This window comes from Paramacrobiotus metropolitanus, unplaced genomic scaffold (assembly GCF_019649055.1).
Source record: "Paramacrobiotus metropolitanus isolate TYO unplaced genomic scaffold, Prichtersi_v1.0 Parri_scaffold0000022, whole genome shotgun sequence".
NCBI classification, from domain to species: Eukaryota; Metazoa; Tardigrada; class Eutardigrada; order Parachela; family Macrobiotidae; genus Paramacrobiotus; species Paramacrobiotus metropolitanus.
In genome coordinates this window covers 769,464-791,553 of record NW_026570242.1, presented here as the reverse complement: position 1 = coordinate 791,553, position 22,090 = coordinate 769,464, and the positions used below count along the sequence as shown (strand labels likewise).

Below are 22,090 nucleotides of genomic sequence, written 5' to 3'. Positions count from 1 at the left end.
CAGTACTAGTCATGCCTTACGAATGGTTCACGCACGATAACTGCCCACTGAGTACAGTGCTTTAAACTGTGGAATCTGCCGCCGGGGAGATTCCTCGGATCATGCAAGATTCGCGATATGGTAATCAATTTCAGAGCCTGCATACCATGCAGCTTGATGCCACTTGTACAGCAGTATTTAATCTGCCAGCACAAGCTTCTGCAGTTCATTCCTAGCAATTTTAACCTGCACTTACAAAGCTGATTCCTATTAAGTATAACTTTGTTCCTGAACTCCGTATTATTGTGTTGATCTCGTAACCACTCCAGTTATCATCTTCGCAATGGACTCCAAAACCGAGACCAAGGAAAAGATTGAAGTGAAGGACGGGAAAATGACCCACGACTTCAAGTCGGAGACCAAAGGATGCGGTGGATGTGACCGGAAAGAGCACACCGAGGAACACCACAAAGTCAAGGATGGCAAGGAGACGCACACCTACAAGTCGGAAGTGAAGCACTCCTAAGGCAGCAGCTCCCACAGTTCTGCGATGGACTGGATCCGCTTCCCCGCGGATGTGACCTTTCAATTCCGCGATGGAATGGACCTTTCCATATTCCTCATAGATTACGTTCGTATCAAATGTGTGTAAAGATGTAAAATTTTGATAATATGTCCGCTTAAGATCGTTGAATCAGTTCCTGTGTTTTATCTCTACCGTTTTGCATTCCTTTCGGAATTCTATGTAACAGTAAATCAATAACGGCATGCACAATTTTGTAAGAATGTTCTGACTTCAACCTGAAACTGAATTCCAACTTCGAGTAATAAAAAGTGGTCATAAACTCAGGAAAAAAAGCTCGGCAATATTACGATATTCTACGTTGATCATAAATTTTATAAAGTATTTATTTTAGTAGTATCGCATTATCGTTTACTTTGCAAGAAATTGTATAATATTATAGATGAATTACGCACATTTTATCTAGTATGCTACGCCTACAATACACCGTCCTGCGTATTCGATGCTAATAAAAATTACTTAAAAGTTATAACTACTGCATAGAAGTTATATAATCGAAATTATCGAATATACAAGTTGAGAGATCAAAAATTCGAAACCTAGAAAATAATCTGAAAGTATGCACGATAAATTTCCCTTTTTTTCCCATTGTGCGATTACGCTACGTTTAATGACTAATCTGTAAGGTGCGCTAATTTTATAATGAACATTGCTGTTCTCATGAAAAGTGTCCTGTCCATAAAAAATGAGATATTACGGTATATTCATTATATCATTTAACAAGGGTGTGCTTGTACCATCCTGTCAGCCACCACGAACGTTAAGCTGGCGACGACGACATTGTTGCTTTATATCCTTCGAAATAAGTGAAGATAACCAGAATATTTTATCGACATCAGTATTATTATTTAAACAACAGTTCACTATAAACAGCACTACTTTACTCACACGAAACTGACTTGAAAAATTAAATTCAAACAAGAAGTACGCTAGACTAATAAATAAAGCCTATTCACTGATAAATAAAAATAATTCTGTCCAACACTACGGAAAAACCAGTGAATGGCAACAAGACTCTGAGGAAAAGATTTTAGTAATACAGTAAAAAGTGTAAAACTTAAAAGAGAGGAGACAAAAATACAAAAAGGGAAACAACAATGACTGCCGGATTTGAACAGAAACTCTGCTAATGCTGTGCCATAATTTATTGTCCTCCTTTCGCAATAAACCCTCCCAACGTTTGGACCAATTCATCAGGTCCTATAAAACAATATCCTTTTACAGTGATTTACCTATTAATATTGCTGGATGATGAGTTGCGTAGAAAATCGAACTCACACTGCTCACACCACATCCATGGACTGCTCGATTTCCACCGTCGCATTCGGGTCCAGTACACTTCCCGCCACGGATGTCGCATCATCGTGTCCGACATTGTTCACTTCGGCTAGATTGGCAGCTTCCGCGGCTTCTGAAGACTCAGCCTCGGCCACAGTTCCTTCAAGCACAGCCCCCTTTTTGCCTTGAGGCGGATTAATGCGACGACCTCGACGATGTTTGTCATCCGGTTCTCCTTCCATTCCACCGAGAGCTAAAGTATTGCGGTACTGTAGAAATGGCAACAACAGATCATTGGAAGGTATTGATTCGCCGGGGTTTGTCTTCAGGATGTCCATGCTGTTCAGAAGATTCACCCTGAGAAAAACGCAAAACACAATGGATTCATGGCCAATAAATCTATTACAGTGCAACAAGCCAATCGCTCCCTTCCGATGGCCAATGGGTGATCTCTTCAAACAAATATCAATCAAGAAAGCCACAAGAACAACTCACAAGCTCGTTTTATCCGGTCGCAGCAATTTACTATGGAATTCGCTCAAAATATCGAAGAAAATAATCCGAAGGACAGCATCGTCCCGGCTCGCAGCGCCCTTGATGAACTCGAAACAATACCTGCAGAACAATTAGATACGATTCAAGTCATCGTACATCTGCACCAAACATCTCCCAATTCGTCATACTTGTGGAGGGCTCCCATAGCAGAGCGTGATCGAACGTTGTCAGTTCCAAAGTAGGCCGCAAACCGCTTGGCCATATCCTTTATATCCAGAACATCTCGACTCACGCGGGTAATTCGGCGTTTCTTGGCGATACCAGTGAACATCTCAACCAGACTGGCGGCAATACACTCCGCGAAATAAACCGGATTGACTTCCTGAAGACGCTTCATGGTCTCCTTGATAATATCACCGTAATCCATGTTGCTCTACACATCACACGAAAATCTCACAATACTTTCACAGAAATTTCTCGCCAAAAATATTCCTTACAGATATAGCATGTTTGAAAACAACGGAAGCATAACGAGGAAGGATAATGGCACAGGACATCGCTTTGACGAACTGGAGAAGCAGTTTTCTTCGCTTGTACACCACTTCATCCCGTTTCTCCTTGTCGACTATCACTGAATTGAAGGCAGCGGATGACCCCCCATCGGGCAAAGGCTTGGATAACACTTCTTTGTCGATATAATTAGACAGAATACTTTGTTGATCCGCACTGAGCTGGAAGGACAGGTTTTTAAACCAATCAGGAACTCGATCATTCTGTGGCTGATGGACAATAACTGCATCAATAACCGATCCAAATGCCTGCAAAAAAACGAGACCAATGAAAAAGGGGCTAATTAATTTCCAGAGCTTTTTTGCTTACAGTATAAACGATTTCCTCCACATCATGGTCTGCCACCACCCCTAACAATACGTCGACGTAGTACTGAAATCTTTTCTGATGTTCTTCTAAGATCGCCGCGTCAGGTCCATCCGCATTTCTCTGTAACGCCCGGATTTTCCAAAACAGCAGCAACATACAACACTTAATGGTCGAGTCACAAATGGACGCATAGTTCAGCGTCACTGCTCTTTCCAGCGTCTGCAGGATGGGGTCCCAGATATCCAGATCGCTGCCGTCGCTGGTTATCAGCAGCGCGTACAGGCGCTTGACACTGCTCTCCATGTGATACACCAGCTCCTGATCGTTATCCCCGTTGAAGGCCAGCCAGTGTGGGAAAGCCTCCTGGAATTTGTTGACAATACTGGTTAGAATGGTGGTCCGGGCGATGGCCACACGGTTGACGATTCCGCTGCCTTCACGCTCCAGACAGTCCAGAGATTTCACGGCCGCCTTCAGCAGCGGAGCGTGCTCGTACTTCTCGTAGATTTCACACAGGAGATCAAGCAGCGTGCCCAGTTCCTGTACGTACAATTAAAAACATTAGAAAGAAGCAGAATGTACGAAACACAAATCAAAACCTTACCGCTTCTTTGTGATTGGTAGTATACAAGTCAACATCAAAATACTGCGGGAATGAGATCAGAAAGGTAATCTTGGCGGGATCCTGTTTGTATTTGCTGATTAATTTAGGAAGTACATCTATGAAGTGCGTAGTCAGATCGGTCACTTCATCTTTGGTCTATAAAGAAAAATATTTAATATACCCAATGCCATCCATTTACACTCAAATATCCAATAACTATAGTAGAACAAGGACTCGTAAAATAACTCATTTATAATAATAAACGCTTACTGTAAATCGTGCACTACACAACATAGTTATAGGATTTGTTCACAAATAAAACCGCACCTGTTTGGCGTCCTTATTGCGTTTCCTTCCGACGTGACTGCGTCCACCGGGTGCTTCGGCAGTTGCCGTCTGCTTAATGGCATAACTCATGACGGTTATCAACTCTTTCTCTTCCTTGTCGCTAAGCGGCTGCAGTGTAGTGCCTTCTTCGAATTCTTCTAGTAGCAAATCCGTCATGGCTTCCCAGGCTTTCAGGGCTGGGCATACATCGATCAGACTGTCCACAAAGTACGCCTGGTTCGTGCTCCTGCTGGTGTTGGCTACGGAGAAGGCAATCAGGAAATACAGGTCAAAAGTATCATCTGACCATTCTTTTCCCGATTTAAAACGCGGCCGATTCTGACGATCCACTGCCGTTACTGATGTCATATGGTTGATGAGGATCTCCGCTGAACTTACGGCTAAATTATGATCGGCCACGTATATCAGATCGAAAATTCGAGTCAGATCTGCTTCACCGAATAATTCTGGCATGGACCTACGAATAACCGCAAAACATCCGATGAGGTATAATTATAAAATAATCAACACAATTCAAATAAACGGAAGCCAATAATTATCGTTATATAAAATCCAAAAGCCGTGCATTACAAACATGCTTGCCATACCTGTTCATGGCGATCAAGATTTTCCCAGCCCGAATACAGCATTCTGTATCCACATCGGTTGCCATCTGCACGAATCTGTCTTTGAATTTCGAGGAAAACAGTTGAAGGCGGGCCACGTTCTCTTCGGTCTCATACAAGGGATAAATAGCTGATAAGCATTTCCGTCGAACTGCTGCTTCTTTATCATTCAGTGTCCATCCCAAATACTTCAAGTAACTGTCATCCACAAATCGTTCCGGATAAATGCTCATCCATACCCCTAACACGAACAGGCCAGTAAGCAAACTGTAAAAATATGAAAATGGAAAATAATGGCATTTTACCTATTTCTTCCATGCACAGTTCCCGAATCGACGAAACCGTGTCACGGTAGCGTATATAGAGCACCTGCTTGCAGCCCAGTTCGAAGCATTCCTTCACCTTATCGGCTTGGTCCCTATGGGCTTTCAATGTCCTTTCCAGCATCTGGACGCGCTGCGGATTCGAGCGTTTTCGATTCTCTTCCTGTTCGAGTTGTTGCTGGTCATTTTGCACAATACGATGTTGATGGACCATGACTTCTACTAATCCCGTCAAGATCTTCATGACTAAACAACAAAGCACGAAATGAAACAACAGATGAACAGTTGAGCACTTCCCCACCAGGAACCGCGCAAACTTACCGCCGAGGGTGGCAGTATGGCGGAAAGCCCGTATGCCCGAATCGGCCATGTCGATGAGGAGACGGAATAAGTTGTCGATCAAATAGTCATCAAAAAGAATCGTGTCTTTTATGGCAAGCACGACAGTGTGCAAGAATTTGCAGAAGTCAGACCGGAATTTTTTGAACTCTTTGTCCGTTCGGATGAGGGGATAATCATTTGTATCCTGCAAAACCATTAACTTGTAAGCAGTTAATGTGTAAACGGGGCATTGAGACCGGAAATACCAGCGTCATTGCCGAAGCAAAGTCACAGAACCACTACTCGTACCCAGCAGCATACTGTAATAATTTAATATCATAAAACGTACTATTCGAGAAGTACTTACGGTACTGGTTTTACGCGATGCAGAAAACCGATCGAAAAAGAAGTCCCTAAGGACACTGTAAATGCCAACAATTTTTTCATTTCTAATCTGTTCTTTATTTTTCACTAGCACTCGAGAAAACCACTTTTGTCGGCACAGTAAAAATAACAAAAGCAATTTTTAGAAAATCGCCTTCCCTTGCCACGCTGGGCGGTTGTAATGGCTTCACGCACCGGAAGTCCCTGAACTCCTTTGAACCGAAACACTCAATTGATAGTTTTACTTAAAATATATATGGAAGTTGAGAGGAAAGTGATTTCCGCAGGAACACAAGACTACCTGAATGAAGTCACTAATACACATTCCGAGATACGTATGCGCGTTAAAACCTCCCTGCACTCTGCCCCTCCCCTCCCAGGCAATAAAAAATAGAGGGTGCTGCTACAGAGTATCGAGTAAGGAAAAGACAGACGTTACTGCTTTTTATCACATCATGCCGAACTGATTTTCAAAGCCACGCACCTCCTCAAACTTTGGCGTCAGCTGCTTCATAATTTCATCAGCAGCGAGCTTGGTCATTCCGGCACCGATCTTCCCTTTACACCCGGAGCTATGGACAAAGAAGTTGGCCAACTCCAAAAATCCCATCAAATGATCGCGTTTATAGGTGTCCACCCAGCTGTCCACCAGGCCCCCGATGGTCATTTCGCCACTGCGCAAAATTCCACATAAACTTCGAATGTACAAATCATCCTCGCCGACACGCTGCCGCTTCCGGTTGGGCGCTGCTACGGGCACGGCTGCGGCCGCTTTCCGTTGGCGGCTTTTCAAGACGGACATCAAGGGAGAATGAGTGACTTCGGAGGCGTCAGCGGAGGTAATTGTGTTGTCCAGCGCCCTGGGGCGCCGTTTCTTTGGCGCGGAAGAATTGGAAGCTTTGGCGGGGGTAGAGCTGGCCGGGGAGAGCGTCTTGTCATCGGGAGTGGCTGCGGGACGCTTGCGCAGTACCATGCGCTCATTGGCAACTGCAGCGGCAGCTCGACGGGGGCGCTGAGGAGTGGGAGCAGCGGATTTCGGAGTGGAGGAGTTCTCAGACCCCCCGGCGGGTGGGGAGACGGCACCCTCAGACTCGGAAAATCTGCGAACAAATTCATACTAAAATAGATAGTATCGATTTCTTAGCTTGATCTGTCCGAGATCATAAGAAAAATCTAAAAAACAGACGAAAAGGAGTTTAAAATTCTTAAATGAATCAATATCTTCCGGACAGTATTTTGTACAGTAAACGTGTAAAAAAATTAACAAAACTACACGTCGAAAAGACTCCCCGTTTTCCTTAATATGCGAGGAAGGCTTTATACCGATAATTAACAATACAAAATTATAAAAAATTAAACTAAGTTAACTACAAACTTAGATTACCCGAATCTGGCTTTAAAACTCACAATAGTAATACAGTGAATACCAGCTCAGACAACCTGCTAAAGCCATGTCGTAATTTCTTAAATGCAACTGCTGATAAGCGCGTTAAACGCTTTTACCCGTTAGTTCTGCGATTCCCATTGCTGAGTTTCGTTTCAGACGGAGTGTCAGGGGCCTTCATTTGACTGTCGCTTTCGCTCTGGCCTTCTTCGCGATCTTGCGGGGCTGTTTGAGTCGGGCCAGCATCAGAGACGGAGGGATCAGGTACCCCTTCGCTGGCCTCCAAACTGTCCATCGTCACATCGGCAGGATCCTCCTCCATGTCCCCTGCTGAATCGGCCCTGATGGGAGAGATGCCAGGAGAATCCTCCTGATTTCTTCCTGGCATCCTAACCATGCCACTGCACTGCGTCACTTGACTAGTTCTTTACACAGTCCCTGCAAAGCCAGCCAAGCATCATTATAAGCCTGACGCTATATTCGCAGAGCTATATGGTCCATAAAATGCAACTGATAGACAGATAGAGTTTCAAATTTTTATGAAGCATTCCGCGCACCCGTATTCTGTTACAAAGTATTACGGACTACGAAGTGCTGCGATCCAACGTATTACAACGACATACAAGAAACGGATATTTATCAACTCCAAAAGATGTGACTGAGCGATTCAAACACTCAATTTTTAAGGGCGCAAAACTCCAAGTGCAACGAGCGCAATCAATGAGTTAGAAATGGCAGTAAAAATTCACAATCTGACAATCTATTCTCACGGTCTCACACTCTTGCAGTCTTACGACTCTTACCTTCCCAGTTACGATTATCACAACGTCAACGGCAGATAGATGAAAAAGAATTTGTTGCACACAGATATCTCAGTACTTCTGGATCCAGGTATTTACTATGAGAAGTAACAAAACTTAAAAATTTGGAGCAAATTCTATCCAGTTGTAAAAAATGGCAGAATCATTACAATCGTTCTTGTTTTTTCTGGCATTTTTGGCAAGGTTCACTTTTTTGAATGAATGAATAAACCAGAAATCGGGCCATGAAAAGGCGCCATGCTCTAAAGTGTGGTTCCGGCCTTGGCGCTCATCAGCCTGGTGGCTCACGGTATGGTCGCCCGACCGAGTCGGCGGCTTTACAAAAAGCTGTACAAGCCAAAAGACGATTACAAAGTAAAATTAAAAATATATTTTTATACTTATAATTATAAATCTGGTGAACAGTTTTCACTTTTTCTGTAACACAGATTTAATAAAACCTGAAAATTAAAATAAGGCAGCTAATAGACCGTAGATCACACCGTACCGCAGACCGACCGGTTCGGTTTGATTACTGTACGTACATATCCTTCGCAACCGAGTGCAACTGCTGAGTGGCGATGTGGTGGCCCACTCTGTGTTGGGCCAGCAATGTTATGAAACAAACGCACTGCTCGCAAATTTGAAATTGCGATATCAGTCCTCAGTCCTCACATGTCTTTCGGGCTGAATTCTAGCAGCAAATTGTGATTTAGGATTTCCAGGTTTTTCCCCGTGACCTTCCCGAGTTCCTCGCGCCTTTCGGGACCATCCGTCCCCAGTTTTCATATTTTAAAACATTTTTTACGTTTTTATATTGCACTTTAGTAAGAGTTTTGTTGGTTTTATTTGTTTTTGTGGAAAATGGATTTGTGATTTTATTAGTATCATGGAACATTGTTATAACAATTCGAGTGCAAATGTTTTCCTCGACGGTGGCGAGCCTCTTTTGACTGCCAAACTCGTGAACGTTTGGGAGAATCCTTCTCTCAAATTAGCCCATGCAAAGGGACGATACCGACAAGATGGACAAGCAGATGAAACGCTACGGGAATCCAAGTCCTGCTCAGCAAGGAAGCTGCGTAAATGGCAGCATTACCCGCCTCCAGCAAGGTACTGACTGCACTGTCTCCTGTCCTCATGCGAAAACTGATGATTTGATTACTGCTCCGTTAATGTTAACTTTCCTGATTTTAATTCGACTTTCAAGTTTTTTTGGAATACTGTTCTCATATCGATGCTGTGCGTATCGGATCTTTTCGCTCTTCTTTCTGCAGCCTTTCAATCCTTAAAACCGAGTGAAACAAGTTGTTTGCCTGTACGTTTGATCAAACAGAATATCCGCTACAGAGTGTGGGCCATTCACGCTATTTTGTGGGAATGTTGTTTTGAGCTGCAGTCAGCAATGTTTAGAGACTTCCGTTAGCCTGATATTTTGGCATCATTTGGATTTTTTTGTTTGCTCTTTTTGGGCTGAATTAACTCTGCTGATTGTTTTACAAGGTGGCGCGAATGGAAATGCCTCCCCAGTTAAAGCTTGCAGCTCTCAGCCGAGCGGAAGCTCATTTACCCGTCAACGAGGAGGCAATCGCAGCGGAAACGTGCAGAATCAGTCGCGCGCTGCATCTCAGAGGGAATCTAAATCTGCGAAAACGGTGGGATCATCCAAAGGAGGAAACCAGGTGATTTCCATTGGTGTTTAATGGTCTGCCATTAAATTTGATCCTTATTAATTGTTATTAAAATATCGTGTTGTGAGTCGCGACTGAATAGGATGTGGCACCATGGGCGGATGTTTTTGTGATTCCTTAACCATGGTGCTATTCGCTGCAGCCCCAGGGCCTCGGATCATTCGATGAGCTGGGATTGAATGGTGCGGAACAGGGAACACGTAAGCACAACTACAATCATCTGTTGAACTTCAGCTACGGACATCGCGGTGATCATGGAGGGTTTCATGGTGGTCGACGTGGTCAGCAGGTGCATCGATACTATTTCCAGCCACGTTACAACAAGGAGAATTTTCTGCAGGCCACGTAAGTACCGCATTTCTACTTACGCTTTCTTCGTGCAGCTGATTTTGGGGATTATTTTTCAGATGCCAGTTCATTGTCAAGGATGCGGGCGATTATTCCATTCACCAGGTGGATCCGGATGTTTTGGTGGAATGGAGCAATATTGAGTTGATAGTAAGTACGGTTTTTTTATCTTTCGACTGGCGATCCTAGTGGGTCTAACAGTAACGAACAAATCTGTTGCAGAAAGTGTTTCAGTCTGAACAGCTGAACTGCCCGATTTGCTTGCATCCACCCGTTGCTGCCAAGATGACGCGCTGCGGCCACGTTTACTGTTGGGCATGTATCCTGCATTATTTGGCTCTGTCGGATGCAAGTTATCGAAAATGTCCCATCTGCTACGAATCTGTTTATGCGAAAGATTTGAAAAGGTTCATTTTTGTGCATACGTTTATAATTACATAATAATCGTGCTGCTTGTATTGTAACCGTCCGAGTTTATGTTTTCAGTGTCGTAACGGAAATTGTGGAGCCCATAAGCGTTGGCAGTGAAATCACTATGCGATTGATGGTGCGCCAAAAGAATTCTGTACGGGCTTATCCGGTTAGTCAGTGGGATCCAAATAACACCGATGGGAAATTTAATAATCTGCAAGGTACAGTGATGTCTGTATTGGTACATAGAATGCGTTAGGGTGCTAACGCTTGCATGGGTGTTGCAGATGCTGTTTCGTTGGAATTTTCCAAGTTGTTGTTGATTCGTCCTGACCAGTTGACGGAAGAAATTCTCAATCGGGAGGAGCATGAGCTGAAATTCGCCTTAGAGACCGAAAAGGATAATCCGGAATGTTGTTTCATCGAGGCAGCGCTGAAACAGTTGGGCGTTCGCCGCGAAAACTCTTCGGGCGTGGTGATTCCTTCTTCCTCCCCTACGGTGGTCAAAGATACGAAAACCGAACCCGAGCCCATTATTCGGGCACCTGCAAAAAGCTCCAAGAAGTATGCTTGCGCTTTCTCCGAGGAGGAAGTCGTCTTGGGCTCACTGGAGGACGATTTCACTCTCGAGACGATGGCCGATCGAAAGGCAGCGCAATCTGACAATCGGCAGAGCGAGTATGGGAGAGATATGCCGTCGGCGTCAAACTCGGCACTTACACAGGTAGCTGAGCATTCTGGGAGCGAGGGCATTGTGGGATCTCCAACTGGATCCTCGTCGACATATTCCGGACGATCACGTGGCTCTGGAGAAATCCCTACTGGAGTGCACTATTTTTATCAGGCAGCAGACGGGCAGCATATTTATTTGCATCCGATTAACGTGCGAATGCTGACAGCACAGTATGGACATGTCCGAGAAGCGCCGTTGGAGATCACTGGGAAGGTGGTGGACGTTGATACATGGAGTATTAACGAGGAAATACGGAAACGGTAATTTGCATTTCTTGTTTGGTTTCTCCATCTGTGAACTCTTTGGATTATCCAGTACGGTTTTTATAGGTATCGGTATTTATCGCACCTGCCGCTGACGTGTGTATTTAGCGTGGTTGAACTGGACTTGCAGCCGCCGATGGTGTCCATGGAGGTGCTGGACAGTTTCGCGCCGGAAATCGACCAACGCCATCATGTTCGCAACATCAGAATGCAGTAAGTGTAAGCGATACTGCGATCACAAGCTCTTTCTAATTTGTTCCGTATTCTGCTTCTAGAGACGAAATGATGCGCCAGCGTGATGCGGAGAATGCGTTTCGAAAAGATATTCGCGGACGGGTATCCTTTAGTCTGCAGTCGGAACTGTTTCCCGCCGTCAGTCCGAGCCCGACGATGGAGGATTTGAATTTGGCCTCGGAAGAAGCATTTCCAACAGTTGGCAGCGAAACGCTTTTGCCTTCTCCACCCAAAGTCGCCACATTGACTCCTAGTACTTCAGCGCCGAAATCTTTTGCGCAGGTGCGGTCAGAGCATTCATTTCAGTTTGGCAAAGATACGCTTGGCTCTTGTCATCGAGATTGGGCGATTTCTGAAAAACTAGTTGGAACAGATTTTAATAACCAGTTTCTCTAATTTAGATGCTGCGCGAAGGGAAAGTTCAGCGTCAGTCGTCCACGGGAAACGAAGGAAATCAGTCTGCGAGTAAACATGTCCCGAAGCAAACATCTTCCGATGAGGAAAACGAGCAAGGAGCAGCGCCGGATTTCCAAGCATCCTTCTCTGCTGGACTGGACGCTGCTTTCAGCCAGCTGGAGATGAGCAGTAACAAGGCGGAAGGCATGGGAGGTAAAGGATCGAAGAAGAAGAAGAAAGGCAGCAAGGTGACGTTGTTCGCTACGGGAGCGATGCCGCGCGTTTAGGCTAATGAGGAATTCAAATATTGCGGTAACAATTAATATTTGTTGTTAACATGGTTTGTGCGAAGGAACAGTTGTTATTTAACAGATTTGGTTTATTATTTATCCATTTCGATTTAATAATCGTCGTTTGAGTCGTGAATGTCTGTGTTTAAGAATTATGTTTACTGCCTTAATGATAACTGATTGTAATCTACTTAGGAATTGGATGTCGTAGTAGCTTTCTTCGCGGCTTTTGCGGTGTATCTGGTGTTTTAAATTAAAATAAATATCGTATTTTAATACTTTACGGTCGAGATGCGTGCGTTATATAAATAGTATACTCAGTTAAATTTGGACTTCGTTTGTGTTCAAGTCGTTGCCATTGCCACCTTGCGAACTGGACTACTGATCTGGAGTTTTGTGCTTGCTGTTGAAGAATATCTGGTCGTGAGAAAACCGGAAATACCGTAAATGTAGATGACCGGGGAAATGTTTCTTACGAGGATGAACTTTGAGGCATGCTGAGTTTGTTATAGCACATTTCCGGTAATCAGTATTTAATTAATACCCTACATAGGATTAGGTTCTGAAAGGCATAATACGTTATACTCGCATATCTATATTTCTCATCAGGCAGCCCATTAATTATACCGTGCGGTGTGCCGTATGGCATCCGACGTAGAAGTCGAATTACAAATTTTACGAAAAGAAAATTCCTGTTCCCATAATCGGTTAATCAGTGATCACACGACATGGTAGCAGTGCCTTCCTTTCAACAGGGAATACGTTAATTAGGTATCTCTATTCTGAACGTTGATTGGGTTCTTCTGTCGTCACTCGTAACATGCAACAAAACAGCGAATATTTATATTATATTACTTATAATATAGCGAATATTTATATTACTTATAACGATATAGATATTCTACTCGTATACATAGCTAGTACAGGTAGGTATGCGAGTACGGCATTAGCGTTAAACGCAAGTTCGTTAACGGAGTAAAATCGTCAGCCAGAGCCAGCATGCTGCATGCGCTACATTCATTCAACAGTCGGATATTCCCCGTTCACCGTTGTGGAAGTCCTATGCGTTTATCGATCTATTCAACGCAGTACACCTCAACGCAACTGGAGCAATCCAACGGCAGGATCAAGTCAGTTATAAAAATAGACCAGCGGCACGTGCCGTACCGGACGACTGACGTCAGAGCGACACCGCTGCGCCGCCGTTTCCGGTCGTTTCCCACATTCTTGTCTTCTTAATCATAAAAAATGTCTTTATTACGGTTCGCCATGCCTGGGTTATAGCGATGGATGAATACCTACGTATAATGTTTAATGTTTAATTGTTTAAAGTCCGCACACAATCTGGGCTCAAACCCAATCCGAGGCAGCAGACTCGTCATAAACACGAAAACAAAATAACATGAAAAACAGTCTTAGTTCAAGGATAAAAAGAAATCTACATTTGTAACAAAGCCACGTGCTCGTTATGGTAAAACTTTTTCAAAGACGTATAGTATATGCACCGTAAGTGAATAGGTAATTAGGTACTGTACATACAGTACTATTCACAAGTTAGTAGCGTAGGTGTAATAAATATTCACTATTCAGCGAGTCAGGAAGAAACTACTTCTATATATTCGAGCTGTGGCATTTGGCCACTAATTAAAATAATATTTATTAATATTTATATGCCGTATGTGCAAAGTCAAGCCCTACGCGCACGCTACTGTGGTCTTTAACTGATTACTTGTACCGAAAAACACACGTGCAAAATAATCGGTAACCTGACTCGCACAGTAGTACTTACACAGCGTGCGTAGTGCGTACCTACGAACGCAAAAATAAATTTTCTGTGATTAAAATTGATTATGGTAAGGCTTCCATATCTTTGTCGGAACCGCTTATGCACGGTACATCTGCCCGCCAACGTTAAAGCGCAGAAATGGCTGGGAAGCCGTTGACTGCAAATACCGGCTGCGCGCGGCCGCGTGATATTTCGTTATCTGCAGTGAATAGTAAGAGCCCTAGCTGCGGTCGGCCTAGACCGGAAAATGCAAACTTGCAAGTCCTATTCAAGGTCAAGGGCGACGATGTACGTTATAGACACCAGTTCTGCAGAATACGAAACAGTTTTTATTAAACGCCAGTGCTGTAAATTTGCTGACGTGAGTGATGCCGCTGTTATGATCACGGTCTGCGCATCCATTAACGACTACAATATTAAATGTGGCAACGGGCGGGACGGCAAGTGCACTTGAACATTACGGGTTAACGGTAAACGCGCACCGAACAAGTAACAACTAACAACCCGGCAAACGTGCCACAGTACTGTACTTCGTCGCATACAGCACCTACCTTTTATGAGAAAAGGTACGATAATATTAACTGTGAAATAATAAAAAATATTTATATTCGTAAACAGAGCACACGCGAAGCTCTCCTAAATTGGACGCTTTAATATCATATACACACTCCGGTAGTGTTTTTTTTCTTGATTTCTTAATTTCGTTTATTTTTATGTAATCATTTTCGAAGCCTTTCTACAATTACATCTAATACTTACATCAGTATAAACTATAGCTACTTAAATAATTTTGTTTAACATTCGTTTGTCTATTATATAGCCCGATCAAAGGCGTACTGCTACTGGTAAATGGTAATACAACACTTTACCACGTTGACGCGTTAAACTCTGCATTTGTATTCGTCCCACGGAACAACAGTGCCGCATGTTCCTGTATTCATTTAATGCCGCGGTTGTGAGTGCGTTGTCGGTTGTACAGTAGTGTGGCAGTGGTACTAACCGGTAAGCAGTGTAGTGTAGCTCCGGTCTTGTTGTCTGCCATGGAGACGCTCACGTTTTTTCCATGCTTGCATACGGCGCGGCGAGCCGGCACAGCGTACTGCCTTTGTACACTCCGTAGTACGGACAACGGAGGTAGAGTCATTGCCAACGCATGTCACGTCACGCTTCCTCTCGGCAGTTCCACGTAGACACGGCCGTTTTCGCCCTAACTGCTGCAAGCACAACGCTAGCGCCAGCCTATACACAAGCCCAGATATCCAACTGCGGTTGTTTGTTAGGCCGCTTTTCTCCACTGCTCTTCCCGCCCTTAACTTGACACTGCACGCTGAAATAAAGACTTGACAACAAGCGATGCAAACAGAGCCCACGTTGACTAACGCCAATGTAAATTCAACACACACATATGCGTATATGCAACACGGCGCCGCCGCACACACACGTATATTAATACACAGTACGACTGTAGTGATGATCACCGGGCGGCATAGTACGGCAGCCGCCCTTTAGCACTTGCTGTGTCCGGGCTTTGTTCAGCGCCGAGGCAGCGATGCAGAAGTCTGCTTTCAACAGCATGACTATAGTTAGCGTTTCGAGGCTGGTGTGCTGATGCCGGAAACGAGCATGGCAACCGCATGCTTCACACAGCGTGCGCTACGTTAGAAGGACGCTGAGGGTTTTGTCTGCTGTTCGGACAACGTGGTTAACTAGTGTGTGTGTGTGTACGTTGTGTGTCAGTGTGTGGTGCGACTGCGGTGGTCAAGTGGCCACCACACGTGCATAATACCCGTACGCATCTGTCGGCATGAGCCTCGACGTACTGCTGCAAGCGGCTCGCTACATCGATCATAATGATACGGGCGCCAACGTCTGCCAATCGGAGACGCCTTCCGCTGACCAGATCGCCGCCGGAACCGTGCTCGATCGTGAAAAAGGTTGGTTAATCGACGCTTTCACTTTCCTTTTTTTATCGGCTTATGGTCTTGCCAAAACTACATTTCGTAACTTATATAATGAGAATATTGTTACTGGAATAGAATCTACTGTCAAGACGCAACTTGAAATTTAATTACAATTTAAAATAACATATTTTCACTATTTTCTACATTAGTAATTTACAACATGAATAGCCTGAATGCTGAATTTATGCAGCATGGAAGTTTGAACCGACAAAGTTCTAACGCATGTGATCTAATCGTGGTACTAACAAATTTATCGACAATGCCGGTAATCTTACTGTCACGTATATTATTATTAATGTAGCTAAAGATTCACGTGGCTTTAGATACCGGCGCAGACGACGATCGATTTCATAAATTATTAATTACATCAGTTTCCTGATTATGTGGTGTACGACATTAGCCCTTCGATTTTGGTGAGGTATTTTAATACTCAGTAAAGAATTATGCTTAATTTAAAATATTTTCGTATTGCTGTTACATGTTACCGCGACAAAATTATTCCGTGCGTGGGAAGTATCAAAAACATAAAATTTTTAAGTTTTGACAAACCAAACCTCCCAGGAATAATTTCCTGAGAAATGTGTATTTATTTTGCACCTGCTTTCACGACGGGTGGCCCATCTCCGATTAATGATTTCCGTATCGCTAGAACTTTGGGTGCAAGCACATTCGTACATCGTTTCGTATGCTGTGCAGTGTGCCTATAAACAGTGTATCAAGGAACACAGTAGGTCTTTACAGTAGTACACGGTTTGCAAGTTTTCCGTGACGTGCGATGCACATGCATGGATCTATTGTACTGCGCCGTTGCACGTGCCTCGGCACATCATTCCCTTCTCAATACCATGTGTGCCACATAATATCGGCAAAAATTGCATTCAACCGATGCAGCAATAATTCTTACACTTTCGTTTTTTGCATTAAGTTTTAATCGTGATGCGGCCTGTGCGGTACTTTGCATGCCCCTGTCCGCATAATTTCAAGCTTGGGATGGCGGAATTAAAAACGTAGAGTTTAGTGATTTAATAACAGTTATAATAAGCTTCTATGCGCAAATAAAAAGGTGGGCCTATTATAGTGTTGTAGGCGATCTCTGAAATTTTATAAAAAATTTCGTTTGGTGAAATAATAAACATGCCAGTAATGCAATGGCGTTTAAAGAAATGTGTTTAAGCACTTTTAATAATTTTGTTCGTTGTTAGGAAATATAACGAAGGCATCGTCATCAAACAGCATTTCATGTACGAGCGGGGACAATTCAGATGGCAGCGGACAGCTGGATAGCGACTCCAACACATCCAAAGAGTCTGAGTGCGCAAAAAAGCGGCCAACAAAGCGAAAAGTACCACCATCCATGTCACGCGAGAAGGAAAAAGCCAAGAGAGGGTATGCACAATTAAGGACGTACGATTAAAATTACGGTTCCACTGTTTCAGCTACTACAGGTTATATCACATGTTTTACCTACTTGGCTGATGCCGGTACGGGCGGTATATATTTTAATAACCATGGTACTGGTATACATATTAATAATGAAAGAAGAACGTGCCCACCAAAAATGCAGCATAATATAAATAGTCCTGTAAATAATTATAAATACTAACGTATATCATGCTTTCGTGAATTATTTTACGTATACGGATCACGTAATGCATTTTCGCTGTTTTGCAGTGGCATCAAACCAAACACGGAAAACCGAAGCGTTCACAATGTGCTGGAGAAAAATCGGTAGGAATACTAAACATTAGTGGAAAAATCGTGAGCATGAAGTGTGTACCATAACCGGGCAACGTCAGAATGATTTGGTTTTATAAGGAGGGCGCATCTGAAGGACTGCTTTGAATCGCTGAAGCACGAAGTTATGGAAACCGATGACGAGAAAAAAGCGTCACATTTGGCTGTGCTTAAAAGTGCCGTCCGCTGCATACAGGTAAACTACGGTAAATTATTTATTTAATTATTTTGGGAATGTAAGTTTTTTATTTTGCATTGGATCCACACGCACAAAACAGACAATGCAGCGGTGCATAACCGTATAGCAAACAATAAACTGGCATGTATACCTTGCTAATGTTTTAATCCGCATGAGTGTACATATATAAAATTAAATCGTTGCCGAGATTATAACAGGAAGAGAGTTGGCAATTATGGGCAAAACTACAAAGTCACTGTAATCTAACTACAGGCGGCACCAGTATGCTGGTGATTTCTATACTATGCACTACTTAACCACCTCACGTGCCTGTAAAGGTCACAATTTTGACCTAGAAGGTTGGGAACATACGTCCTTAGGACAGACGTCATGAGGATAAAAGTATCCCATTTCCCGGTGTCTCCCGCTTGCAGAAAGAAGCATGAAATGAAATGTCGATGTGGGCGACGCCCCACCGATTATAAATGCGCTCACTCAGGTGAAAGCATTAATTACGCGTGCACACACCGTTAACAGGGAAAGTTTAGCTTGTATGCGGTATTTCCGGTAGTCTATAAACGATTCTTGCCGGTGCCGTACAAAGAAGTGAATTCTGGTTATTTTTCCCATCTACGCGTTTAAGTAATCGTGGAATTTGCAAGCTGAAATCCTTCTTCATTTTTTTATAAGTTTTATCAGGAATTCCTCAAGCTGGTTAAATGTTTTTTTTCAATTCACTGGAAAACAACACTCTTTCTGGATAACAATGCACCATACTCCTCTGTAGAATTATTGGCACGCATCAATCGAGCCACGTTGGGCATTCGCGTAACGGGAAATTGCGGGTTACGAGGCTGCGAGAAGAGTATATACCTCATCCGCCCGAAATTCACAAATCGATCGGGTGCACATGCGTTAACACATTGATAAGCAGTATCCCAGGCCAATATCCCGCCCGTGCATGCACAAGACAGACTACAGGCGCGCACGCAGCCGGCAGCCTTAGCGGCCCACTTGGAGCAGCGCAGATTGCCCAAGTTATAATGAGTAAATGTTTTATTTACGCAGAGCATCCCACGCATGCTCGCATCTTCCCATTTGCGTCATCGGGCGCATGCTATTCATAAAAACACTGCCACGTTATAGCCTTACAAGGTCTGCCGGATCAACCTATCCGGCACGCGAGCGCCCATCACGCGCGCTCCATTGCCAAATAAATCGATTGTGCGCCGGCCGCTTCGGGAAATACAAACCGGGTTTTACCCGCCTAACCTAACGATTTCACCGAAATATTGCCCTTGAATTTCAAAATGCAGCCCTACAGTTAAACGGTTGCGGTCGTAAAACAATGTGGAGAGTAATGCTGTTCTCAACGATATGGCACTATCCTCCTAATGGTAGAAAGCGATGTATGAATTTTACAATGTTTTGGCATTACGTATTTACATATAAATATTTTTCTGTTGTTTTAAGTGGCGGTTTATTTAAACGCCTAAGATTTATTAACGGTATTTTTAAGGCATAATACTGTACACGAAGTACGGCAGCAGTCGGAAGTGTAAACATTCCCAGGTTTTACTTTTTCCGGCTGTTTTTCTGTCACAAAACTTAACATAGTTGATCCATTTTCACGATAAGCACACCGGCATTGCCGGCTGGCATGCAGTGTACAACGTGGAAATGCTGTTTCCTGTCGCTTACAATTGGCCCACGTGAGCTACTGTACAATTTCCATCGAGGTTTTTCAACCCAGCCTTTTATGCAGCAACATAAAGCATAAGTCACGCGGCTGCACGTTTTTGCTGCCAGCTAAAAATAGCCGGGTATATGTTTTTGGAATCATTTGGCTGATTTGTGCGCTGTTTGCGAAGTTTCCAAGCGGCGGTAGAGCGTGAAGATAAGCGCCCGGCGTGAGCACTTGTGCCACAGTTGGAGCTCTAAATTTGTGTGCTTGTGTGTTTGACGGTCAATGTCAAGGAGAAAAAACTGCCGATACGAGCCAAATTGCCACCGAGCCGCACTGTGTGTGTGTGGCGCGCCGGCTGCCACTGCCGCCGATGACTAATGATTTGCGTCACCACCAAACAAAGACCAGGCTGCATGTGTCAAACGCAGATTACTCAGTCCCGTCCCACCCGGCAAGCAAACAGCCGGCAGCAGAAATTTTCTTCGGAAAAACATGCGCGCATATTGCACGCTGCACAACAACAATATTATATCTTTAAAAATATTCATTAATATTTTTTATTTGTTATAAATTAAAACTTATCTTAAACTTATCTCTGAAATGACTGAATGCAAAAGTTAAGTGCTCGCGCGTCCATTATGTAAGATAGAGACCGTAGTTGCAATGCGTATGCTGTAGGCGTTGTTTACTGTATGCCAGGGTCAATAGATTTCTGTATGTGTGATTCTTTTGTTTTAGCAACTCCAAAAACAAAGCGAGCAACTGCAGCGGGACCACGAGCGGGTTCTAAAGGAGAAGACTTCATCACAGCAGCGCTTTATCGACCTGAAACGTGAGGTGATGGCAAACAATCCCTGCTTTGATGTTCTGGCGTATTTGCACAGTAACGAGGACGATGCAGACAGTCAGGCCACCTGCACTGCGCCGGGTAAGCAAGCTTATCTGTTTGGTTTGTGGTTGGGCCCGTATCTCGGTGTTTACATAAAGGTTACTCTGAACTGTGTTTCTGTAGGCTCTCCAGCACCGTTATACAAACCCTCAGACGATAGGTCACACACCTCGTCCCAGCAGCCGGAACAGAGCAGTACATCGCGGTCCACCGCGCCGGTAAGCCCGTCACGACGCAGCGCTGGGTCGAGTTCCCCGCCTGAACGCAGCAACGATTCTAACGCGACACGGAAGAAATCGCGTGACCCTGACAGTAGCGATAGCCCTGCCAAGTCCCGTCGGCCGCCCATAAAGTCGGTAACGGAAATCCTACGGGAAACCAGTTCCGAACCGACAGCCAGCACACCGGCTTCTCCACCGGTGAAGAGTCCAGCCAGTGCAGAAGGGAAAAAAGTACTGCCGATTAAACTGCGCATCTTACAAGATCAGCAGGATGGAATGTTTCTGGACCGAACCAAAGCATCGCCGGTGCTGTCGCCAATCTCTCCCGCTCTGGAGACGCACCTCTCTCCATCGGTTCAAGAAAACTGTGGATTAAATGGTCTCTCGAAAATTGCGGTTCCGTATACGGAAAACATGACCGTACCGATGATCAACAACGCCACTTATTGGCCAGATCACAACCTTACAGCATTCCCTTTCTACGCGCGTTCTGGATTCCCCATGTCCATGTTTCCCATGAATCAGTTCCTTGTGCCGGTCAGCAACGGGACAGCCGGACAGATTCCGCATGTCGTTATGATGCCCGCCCTCGGAAGTCTCTACGGCCAACAGGTCCAAGCAGCGGCCAATCCGCCCCGTTCAGATTCGCCGTCATCTTCGTAGTATTCGTTTTCATATTTTTACCACGATGGCAAATTAACGCACACCAAAAAAAGATTTGTGTTGTTTGGAACGTTACGCGTAGTATCTCTGATTCCATATGTATTATGAAAAGAATCGCTGCCAAATTGTTTCGTAAAATATTGTTTGCATTGTTTTCCCTTTATTACCCTGATACCGTTTTGGCAAATTTACTTGGCTGTAAACTTGCTGCGCTTCCGTCGACGCAAAAAACCATTTCAGAAATTAAACGGTGTTTAAGTAATTTCCGGCCACAGTCGACGTAAAGTGTACAATAAACCATGCACCATATTATTGTGCTAATATTTTGTTTTACAAGTCGTACATCATGGAAACGGCTCAACATAATATTGTTATTATATTAAGTATTGTGAAAATAGTAATGTACGGTACAGATACCTGTATGGGTAAATAATGTAGTTCTTTTCAATTTCAAACACTCTAATGTAAAAACATTACACAGAATAAACCTAAAGAAATAAAAAAAACTAGCGCTAGGTTCTGAAAACAATGGATAGCACGCTACATATCTATATTATTGTATTTTATCTAACGATAAGCACAGAATGCATATCTATGCTTCTGTACTTTAGTAGAAGGCCTA

The 22,090-nt window shown here is 43.9% G+C and overlaps 3 protein-coding genes across 4 annotated transcripts; 2 read left to right on the top strand and 1 right to left on the bottom strand.

Moving 5' to 3' along the window:
- Nucleotides 1-1,336: 1,336 nt before the first annotated feature.
- Nucleotides 1,337-8,188, bottom strand: LOC129586684 (cohesin subunit SA-2-like). Its single transcript, XM_055480024.1, has 14 exons — nucleotides 7,987-8,188; nucleotides 7,303-7,621; nucleotides 6,284-6,899; nucleotides 5,416-5,620; nucleotides 5,077-5,340; nucleotides 4,754-5,012; nucleotides 4,146-4,623; nucleotides 3,819-3,974; nucleotides 3,215-3,754; nucleotides 2,833-3,153; nucleotides 2,524-2,768; nucleotides 2,336-2,455; nucleotides 1,841-2,197; nucleotides 1,337-1,762 (listed from the first exon to the last, which is right to left on the bottom strand). Exons 2-13 carry the CDS (start codon nucleotides 7,578-7,580, stop codon nucleotides 1,846-1,848), a joined length of 3,834 nt encoding a protein of 1,277 aa, XP_055335999.1. The 5' UTR covers nucleotides 7,581-7,621; nucleotides 7,987-8,188; the 3' UTR covers nucleotides 1,337-1,762; nucleotides 1,841-1,845.
- Nucleotides 8,189-8,602: 414 nt separating this feature from the next.
- On the top strand, nucleotides 8,603-12,619 carry LOC129586712 (RING finger protein 10-like). The gene is made up of 10 exons (XM_055480066.1): nucleotides 8,603-9,096; nucleotides 9,487-9,665; nucleotides 9,817-10,019; nucleotides 10,082-10,172; nucleotides 10,245-10,429; nucleotides 10,509-10,654; nucleotides 10,721-11,426; nucleotides 11,496-11,642; nucleotides 11,705-11,945; nucleotides 12,065-12,619. Exons 1-10 carry the CDS (start codon nucleotides 8,985-8,987, stop codon nucleotides 12,344-12,346), a joined length of 2,292 nt encoding a protein of 763 aa, XP_055336041.1. The 5' UTR covers nucleotides 8,603-8,984; the 3' UTR covers nucleotides 12,347-12,619.
- Nucleotides 12,620-15,554: 2,935 nt separating this feature from the next.
- LOC129586869 (max-binding protein MNT-like) lies at nucleotides 15,555-21,730 on the top strand. Of its 2 annotated transcripts, none has more exons than XM_055480339.1 (6): nucleotides 15,555-16,069; nucleotides 17,299-17,482; nucleotides 17,768-17,824; nucleotides 17,912-18,026; nucleotides 20,434-20,623; nucleotides 20,708-21,730. In XM_055480339.1, the coding sequence occupies exons 1-6, from the start codon at nucleotides 15,940-15,942 to the stop codon at nucleotides 21,466-21,468; spliced, it is 1,437 nt and encodes a 478-aa protein (XP_055336314.1). In that variant the 5' UTR covers nucleotides 15,555-15,939; the 3' UTR covers nucleotides 21,469-21,730. The 2 variants fall into 2 exon arrangements, with proteins under 2 accessions (XP_055336314.1, XP_055336315.1); XM_055480340.1 differs by lacking the exon at nucleotides 15,555-16,069 and adding an exon at nucleotides 17,014-17,159.
- Nucleotides 21,731-22,090: the final 360 nt, after the last annotated feature.

Bases quoted from the DNA above. Each gene is read 5' to 3' on its own strand.
- LOC129586684 (XM_055480024.1), bottom strand. From the start codon at position 7,580: ATGGTTAGGATGCCAGGAAGAAATCAGGAGGATTCTCCTGGCATCTCT. The intron at 5,341-5,415 runs GTAAGTTTGCGC...TTTGTTGTTTAG, and splicing joins CCATACTGCCACCCTCGGCG to TCATGAAGATCTTGACGGGA. The intron at 2,198-2,335 runs GTGAGTTGTTCT...CGTTTTTCTCAG, and splicing joins CGACCGGATAAAACGAGCTT to GGTGAATCTTCTGAACAGCA.
- LOC129586712 (XM_055480066.1), top strand. From the start codon at position 8,985: ATGCAAAGGGACGATACCGACAAGATGGACAAGCAGATGAAACGCTAC. The intron at 10,020-10,081 runs GTAAGTACCGCA...ATTATTTTTCAG, and splicing joins GAGAATTTTCTGCAGGCCAC to ATGCCAGTTCATTGTCAAGG. The intron at 10,173-10,244 runs GTAAGTACGGTT...AATCTGTTGCAG, and splicing joins GGAGCAATATTGAGTTGATA to AAAGTGTTTCAGTCTGAACA.
- LOC129586869 (XM_055480339.1), top strand. From the start codon at position 15,940: ATGAGCCTCGACGTACTGCTGCAAGCGGCTCGCTACATCGATCATAAT. The intron at 18,027-20,433 runs GTAAACTACGGT...CTTTTGTTTTAG, and splicing joins GTGCCGTCCGCTGCATACAG to CAACTCCAAAAACAAAGCGA. The intron at 20,624-20,707 runs GTAAGCAAGCTT...GTGTTTCTGTAG, and splicing joins GGCCACCTGCACTGCGCCGG to GCTCTCCAGCACCGTTATAC.